The sequence below is a fragment of the Vigna unguiculata genome, chromosome 7 (genome assembly GCF_004118075.2).
Source record: "Vigna unguiculata cultivar IT97K-499-35 chromosome 7, ASM411807v1, whole genome shotgun sequence".
In the NCBI taxonomy this organism is placed as follows: Eukaryota; Viridiplantae; Streptophyta; class Magnoliopsida; order Fabales; family Fabaceae; genus Vigna; species Vigna unguiculata.
The window spans coordinates 18,324,726-18,333,355 of NC_040285.1; the positions used below are offsets into that span (position 1 = coordinate 18,324,726).

General features: G+C 31.8%; 1 protein-coding gene across 2 annotated transcripts; it reads right to left on the reverse strand.

Moving 5' to 3' along the window:
* Positions 1 to 2,878: 2,878 nt before the first annotated feature.
* LOC114189521 (probable myosin-binding protein 4) lies at positions 2,879 to 7,310 on the reverse strand. Of its 2 annotated transcripts, XM_028078109.1 has the most exons (5): positions 7,294 to 7,310; positions 7,069 to 7,138; positions 6,862 to 6,964; positions 4,776 to 6,119; positions 2,879 to 4,683 (listed from the first exon to the last, which is right to left on the reverse strand). In XM_028078109.1, exons 4-5 carry the CDS (start codon positions 5,986 to 5,988, stop codon positions 3,263 to 3,265), a joined length of 2,634 nt encoding a protein of 877 aa, XP_027933910.1. In that variant the 5' UTR covers positions 5,989 to 6,119; positions 6,862 to 6,964; positions 7,069 to 7,138; positions 7,294 to 7,310; the 3' UTR covers positions 2,879 to 3,262. The 2 variants fall into 2 exon arrangements, with proteins under 2 accessions (XP_027933910.1, XP_027933911.1); XM_028078110.1 differs by lacking the exon at positions 7,294 to 7,310 and having other exon boundaries at positions 6,862 to 6,959; positions 7,069 to 7,232.
* Positions 7,311 to 8,630: the final 1,320 nt, after the last annotated feature.

Genomic DNA, 8,630 nt, shown 5'->3' on the forward strand with positions numbered 1-8,630 from the left:
TTAATTTCAATTTTTAGTTGTAGGTCCAAGGATCTAGAAAATCCAAAAGAGTAGTAGTGACATTAAAATATGACATTTAATTATTTTAGGGTTAAATATGTTTTTGTCTCTCAAGTTTCAATGAAATTTGGAATTAGTTCTTTTTCAAAATTTTTGACCAGTTTAGTCCTTCATCTTTAAAAATACGTGAATTTAGTATTTTTAACCAAATTTTGTTAAGTTTATCTAATGTTTCAAGCGCATTCATGATAGTATTTGAATTATTTACACTGTTTGATACATTTTCGCTTCAATGTTAACTCAAATATTATAATAAAATGCGTTTAAAATGTCAAATAAACTTAATAAAATTTGGTAAGAATGACTAAATTCACGCATTTCTAAAGATGAAGTACTAAATTGGTATAAAATTTCGAAGAGAGACTAATTCCAAAATTCACTTGACACTTGAGGGACCAAAAACATATTTAACCCATTATTTTATTAATAAAAATTATATTATAAATAAAGATTTCTTTTAATCGAGTTTTATTATATAAGAGTCACCATCTTTCTAAATTTTTTTCTAAACTTTTTATCTACCTTCTTTCTAGATCATTGACTTCATCCTTCATCTATTTCAAAATCGAAGTACATCATAGAACTCCTGACGATAAGGTTTATCTTTCTACCCGATCAGTTTGTCGAATAGAATAAATTCATATTTTGCTCCTTTTAGAGTCTTTTAGGTTTTTGTAATGCATGTGTGAGGTTAGGGGGTTGCATGTGTCATCTCAAAGTCCTAGATGAATCTTTGTTCAATTAGGATTGTTGGGATAATGATTAGATAATTGATCTGAGTCTTTTTTTTGTGCAAATTTGCCTTCTATGTGGTTAGGAGTGCTTAGAGACAAACAAGATTGTGTTTTGTACTCATAAGTCAGGTCAAGTAAGAAAAATTAGTTATTTAAAATTGAATATGTTTGGGTATGGAACTGTGATTTATTACTGATTTGGGTTCATTGATTTTGATGTGTAATTTGAATTGGTTGGTTTGAGAATGTGAACTTGTATTTGTGTTGAATGGATGATTATGAATAGTTTTGATATGTGTGATTAGGGCTTGCTATTGTAATTACTTCAAAGATTGGTAAGTTTGGAATTGGTATCAGTAGGTGTATTGTTTGTTGTCATAAAGACGCTTGGTTATGAAGATCAAATGAGTCCTTAAAGCTTAGAAATTTGTGTATCATATCTTTACTTAGCTTAGGATGTTTTGACTTGTGTTTAAGAGTTATTTAGTATGTTAAAAAGGTGTCTAACATGTTGAATCACTTAAACATATAGATATGTGATCAACATATCAAATCAGCTAAGTTGACTAATAATTAGCTGATTTCGCTTAAGTGAAATCAATCTATTGACCATTATTCAAATGGTAGTTGAATAAAATACATATGATACTTAGTTATATAATGTTTGTATCGTATAGATCCTCCTAGTTGATAAAAAGTTGCTTATATTTTTTAAGTGTAAGTTAAGTTTTTTTCTTGGAGGATTTGTAAATACATTTTAATATAATTATTGATTATGATTTTTATCAACTATTTTATGCTTTAAATTAGTAAGATAATCCTACTAAATTGGAGTGTTACAATAGGAATTTGATATATAAAATTTAACACACACACACAGGGATAGCTCCCCGTACCCTACCCGTTGAATAAATATATGTCCCGTACTTGTATCCATATCCGTCGAGAATCTGTTATGTAGGTACTCGCATAATTTTTTAATATCTACGGATATTCACGAGTACTCACGAGTATTTACAAAAAAATAAAAATAAATATTTAACAACATATTTTAATCGTAAATTCAAATAAAATACAATACATATCATTCATAAATTTTAAATAAAATCCAAATAATCCATTTAAATAGCATTGAATAACAAATTACAAATAAATGATTTTTTTTTAAACTAATTGATAAAAAAATAACTCATTCAAAATCAATATGTTAATATTTTAATCATGTTTTTTTTATTTAAATTAGAGTATAACGAGTACGAAATACTATGATATCCGTATTCACTTCGTTAACATGCGGGTATTAAAAATACCCGTACCTGATACCCACGGGCATCCATTTACAATATCCATTTTTTACCCGTTGCGGGTTTTATCCACGAATACTCGCAAATACAGATTTATATATAATGTTAATGAAATAATATTATCTTTTTCAAATTATAGTTGTTATTTTTAAAATTACCCCATAAATGTAGATCATTATTTTTCTAGCTTCTCCGGCTCATTTTAGGTACTATTAGATTCATTAGTTTTAACCTATTTCTCAAGCTCTAACCAATCATTTAATGATTTTCATTGTTACACTTTTCATAGATAATAGACATGTTATCCATCATAAGCAACACAAAAAGAATTGTCTATGGAGGCATTGTTTTCCCAAGTACTGGTACAGATATTAAGTTAAAGAAGGGTTAAAATAATATTGTAAAAGAAAAAAATGAGTTGGAGTATCTTTTATTGTTTATGCTACATTTTCAATGGTCATTGCTAACGTGCACATTTTTATTTTTATTTTATGCTTTAAAAAATTTATTAAATGACTTGAGATAAAATAAAATGAAATTTGACCCCATTATTTTTGTCAAAATATTCTGATTTAAAAATAAATCTTTGGAGTATACAAAATTCTCAACAGATTATAGCACATGCTCAAGTTATTCATGTAAAATGATGCTCAAGCAAAATAACAGGTATACAAGGAAAAGTTAATCTGCTAACACATTAAGGAATCCGGACTTGAAAACTTGGCAATCACAAGATCCGGTTGATGGAACTAACAGAACTGAGAAATCAACACCGAAAAAGCAGAACTGAGAACTCAACAGTTACAACCCTCTACAAATTACATTGGACATTACAAAACTTGATCTTGTCATTAAAATTTAAATCAAGATCAACAGTTGAAGCAGAGTTTAACAAGTAAATGAAACTTACAAAATTGTAAAATCTATTCATAGACATCCATAATCAATGAGCAACTCCACGCCTGGCCAACAAGCATGTCCAGCATTGGTTACATGTTTTGAAAGAGCACAAGCATATAATTGTCAAAGCAAATTCAGAAAATCATGGGAGGATTCATATCATCTCCATTGGTACAACATGTTTTATACTATATGCTATATGAAAGTTTATTTGTGCCTAAAAATAAAGAGCTAAAAACACTTCTGTTTGACTGCTTACCGTCTTCATCTTATTCCAATTTTGCGTAGCTCACGCAATCGACGAGCTATGTCTTGGATAAATAGTTTTCCATCATTGGTATTAAGAGAATTTGTTAGGTGCTCAAGAAGTTCATGATTAAGTTCAAGTGCTTCTAACCGGTCATTAAGATCCGATATTTCATTTTCTAGAACAACCAACTCAAAATCTCTTCTAGGTGTGGAGATTGTTGGTCCAGGAGACGTGGAATGATTGTTTTCTACAGCTGATCCATCCTTATCAACATGATTTCCATTCAACATTTTAGAGTTTTTCTGTGTGGACAGGTCAGTCTCTTCATGACCATCTAATTGATGCCCTTCAACATTAGAAGATCCTTGTTGATTTGATTTACTACTGACTTCAAGTTTCTCATGTCTATCATTAGGCGCATGCAAACAAATTTGATAAACTCTCTGTTCCAAGTTTTTCAAACATTGAGAAATGTATTCCTTTTCCTCTTCAAACTCTAAAATGAAGGTTCCACCAGTCTTAGCTGCATCGCCAACTCTGGATACTTCAAGATTCTTTGAACTGGCAAATTTTCTGAGTATGTTAGTTACACCAGTATTTTGTGTTGTGGCATTTTCTCCTCTCAAATCCCAACTTTCCTTATGCATATTGTGGCCCATAGGTTCAACATTCGGAATGCTTGATCTATAAAATTCTAGCTCGGCTTCCAAATCTTGTAACTCCTTTTCCTTTTCAGTGAGTAGATCATTAACTTTATCCAATTGATCTTTATCATATTCTGCTTGCTCTTCCATCATTCTTAAATATTGAAGAGCCTCCATCTGCAGTGCTGCCTTCTCCTCCTGTAACCTTGTAATCATAGACATTGCTTCATTTGTAGCAACAGCAGAAGCGTTTCTTTCTGCCTCCAGTTCCTTATGCAAAGAATCCAAGCATTGCCTGTAATAATGAACGTGTCGCCTCAGTCTATCAGCATAACACTCACCTTCAATTTCAGCAATACTGCTTTCATCCAGAGATTCAAGACCAGATTCCACCGAGGATGACTTTTTAAGTACCTGAACTCCATTTGAACTAGAATCCCAATAATGCGTCTCAGGCAAGTCAACATGATTAATAGGAAACGGTGATGATAAGGTAGATCCATTAGGAGCAGAATTATCTAATGGTGATTGCTCCACTTCCTCCTTGATGGTATCAACTTCCTCCATGGTTGGTTGTGTTATGACAAATTCAGTTTCTTTTCTTTCCGTAGTGACGACAGAGAATTTATCCGTGTTGCTTGAGTTCTCTTGACTAGGATTTGTAGGTGCAGCATCACATACCACCGGATCAGTCTCAGTAGATGTTTTTTCCTCTGTACCAATCTTCTCTGAAACTTCCCCATTTTTTTCAGATGCCATTCCGGTATCACTTGCTTGTGCAACATCTGAAGCTGGAAATATTTCAGAAAGCAGATGTTAAACAACTATTTTGAATAATAAAATTTGTATTAAAATTTGGAATACAGCGAAAGCGAAATCTTACATTTTTCTGATGATGCTCCAGCATGTGCATTTGTGCCATTCGCAGTCATAAGTTCAGATAGGGGAGCAGGAAGAGAATCCTGAGAAAGAGAAGTAATCTTACTGTCTTCTGGTTCTGATTCTCTATTAGAAACATTCCTAACAATAGGTGATGGTGAAACCTCATCCAGTGAAATGAGCTCAGGCAGTTCAGAACCCAATGACTCCTGATTTGTTTGCTGCAAGTCAATTTCTACTGCAGAATTGGCATTCACGCCTTGATGTTTACTGACATTTGGCTCCACACATTGATCTGAGGACAAGGGCAAGGGTTTGGCAGAACTACCATTTTCCGGATTCGAATTACTTGGAATATATTTTGTGGGAGGTGGTAATGTAATTTGAGCCATGGGGTCATTACTGGCTTCAACGTTCTCCTGAAACACACTACTGTTGCTAAAATCATCGTCATCAGAAAATGGAAATTCATTCTCAGAATCAGAAGTCAGTCTCAGCTCGCAGTACCCAACATGAGATAAGGGCTGAAAACTGTTTTTTCCCTCTAATCCGCTAAATTTATCCCTCATTTTCCTCATGTTATCCCGGTGATTTAAACGGCTTTGCCTTGGTGCACATGGCAAAGGAATATATGGCTTAAGAACAGCTCTACTACCAGGTGAATTTAGTTGGACAGATCTTGAGGAGTTCGGATCTGACTTCCAAAGCTTACCACAACAAGTACACTGTCTTGTACATAATCTTGAACCCTTAGAGCCAGCAAACAAATCTCTGCTTAGTGATGGACTTTTGAAACCAGCATCACCAAGAGCCAGCCCAAATTTACCCACCAACAATCTGTGAGATTTTCCATTGGCCTTGGTCTTTGCATTGACTGACAGAAGACAATCATCACACATCTTATGCCCATTTGCTACCTTACCATGAATATGACACAAAACCAGAGATGATATTTCTGATTTGTGATTGCTGCAAAACAGGTTGTCATAGAACTCTGGCCTTTGACGGCCTAAGATGTGATCAAGCCTAGAACACAACAAGCATGGCAGTTGCAGTCGGCAATAACTTGCAAATTTGGTGAGCATGTATGATAGCAAAGCATCTAGTAGCAGCAGAAATATCAAAAACCACTCACAAGCTGCAGATGTAAGATGGGAAATTAACCCCTTCATCCTCTTTGCTTTGACAAATGAAGTTTCCTTACCACTTGGTGCCATCTCCACCACAGTCGCTCTACAAACCCACAAGACTCAGACAATACAGGGAAACTCATCAATCAAATCACAGCCACCCAACTCAAAACCCAAAATTGCCTCACCAAGATAGATGATGAGCTAAGGCTAGAAGGCTACAAAAATGGAACAAAACAACTACCATTAGACTCAAAAGGTTAAAATTAAAACTCAAATTAAATGCATTGCATTCAGTATTTCTACTTTAAGAACACATGTATCTTCCTCCATAAACTATCCTACTCGAACCCAATAAGATCACAGTAAATATTATGAAAATTTCTTTTCCAACATTTATCATGGTTACAAATTCAGAATTCAAACTCCAGCCTAATGATTAAATCAGAATAGCAATGCACGGTGGATTGCATTTAGTTGACGCGCCATTTTAACAACGAAAAATTCCAGACATCATCCCTTATCATAGACAGCACAACCACAACAACAACCAACATCAAACAAATTGAGCATAGCCATAAATAAATCCTCAACTCCTTGGACAACGACAAAAAAACAATTAATCAAATAAATAAATAGGAACAGATTTTCAATTTAATTGAGTAATTGATTGATGAAAACGAAATATACACTTCCCTCATCGAACAACCTATACTAATAAATTATGAAGTAACCGTAAACATAATCAGAAAGTGAATTGAAACCAACCCAACCGTAACGCATTACGCCTTAGATTACCAACTACCAACTGCAATTTAGTTATCAGAATTAAATCAAATAAATTCAAAAGGACACAAATTTCATAAAGAAATAAATCAAAAAAGTGGTGGATAATCCACAAAAATTTGCCTGGTTTATTATATTTTGTTCACATTTTCTGGTGCTGGAAAATGCCGGTACCTGTTCTGTTTTGTTCTGTTCTGCAGACTGCGAAAGAGAAACAGAGAGATGAGGCACAGAGGCAATTTCTGATCAAAGATGGCATAGAATTTGTCTTTCTTTCCTTCCAAAAATAAGGAACAAACAAAATTATCAATAAATAAATCAAAAACAAAACAAAATAGTAAGAAAAAGTGAAGATTGAAGAAAAATAAGGCGCGAAATTACGAGTCGGTCCCTCCCTCTCCGCTTGATCAACGACAGTTGAAACCAGCGGTCTGATTTGTCACCTACGCAGCTGAAAAAAAAATCAATTTCTTAAAATATTTTTCTTTAAATGGGTTTAATTTGATAATTCATGTGTTGTTGTATTGTTAAATGATGAAACAAAAAACGTATCAAAATATACAGATTAAATTGAAATAATTAATAAATAGAATTGATTATGAATACGTAAGAATATCTGCACTTTGGGTTCATGCCAACTGCTCATCACGTTGCTATTTTACAGCTGCAACAATGGATGACTTTGCTATCAATCATTTTCAAAGAAAAATTATTCCCTTTAAGGGATATTGAGTAGTTTAATGCTCGAGAAACCGAAGTATAATTAAATTGTAATATATAAATGTAACATAAATAATTTATAAGTCAATTTTATAATATTAAAACAAGTTTATGTAAGATAGTGTAAAATTTAATCCAGATTTTTTGAATTTTTAGTATTGCTTTTTTGTTATATCTTTAAAATATATTGACTTTGAGATATTAAAATTAATTTAATTTAATTTACTTTTAAATATTAAAATCAATGTATTTTGAAAATAATGTTAAAAATATAAGAATCCAATTTTATGAAATTAATATGCAGAAACAATGGATGGCATATTTTTCTATGCATTCTTCTTTATTTCTTTTCTAAGTTAAAAAATAAAAAATAATAAAAAATAACAGTTTCCATTCCAAGGGAATAAGTTGATGTGCTTGGAAAGTAACTAATTGTATACATGAAAGGACGGATGTTCATTGCTTTATTGAATTTAGTGTTGATTATATTCTGGTTTGCGGACTTTGATAATTAACTCACAACTCAACTTGAAGTTTCATAATTAGTTTGAATCATTTTGGGTAAAACTCAATTAATCTTACCAATTATTATCTTAGGTTTCAAAAAATAGTGTAATTAATCCTAATTAACTTCAAAAAATAGTGAAATAACTCTTACTTAAGCTTCTTCTTTTTTCCCTTCTTTTTGATCATTTTAAATAACTTATTTTTGGCTCTTAATTTGTGGTATTTTAATCCCACTAAAGAATAAAAAACATAGGGTGTTTTCAAAGTATGATTAAGAAAATTCTTTTAAATTTGAGCAAGTAACTAGAAACCAGCTTAACATGTAGGAATAGGAAAAGTTTAACCCTAATTTTTTAATTTTAGAGAATTTATTTTGAATTATTGATTTTTAAGAGAACGAAGATTTAAATGGATAAATAATATCTATAAAGATAAAAAATAATGAGAGTATGATTATTATGTTAAAACAATGACTCAACATATGTCTGCATCTACTTCATCTATAATTTTGTGTAGTTGGTAGTTTGTTATTATGTTTTGTATTGTGCTATTTTATACAAGCTTTCATTACTTACTATATTTTACTAATTTTATTTCATAAAAAAATATTTTGGATGAGATTGGGTTTAAAATATTAGACTTCAATATTTTGAGGAGAAGTTTAAGTTATATTATTCGTTATCCTAATCATAGTTAACTCACAAAATCCACAAATA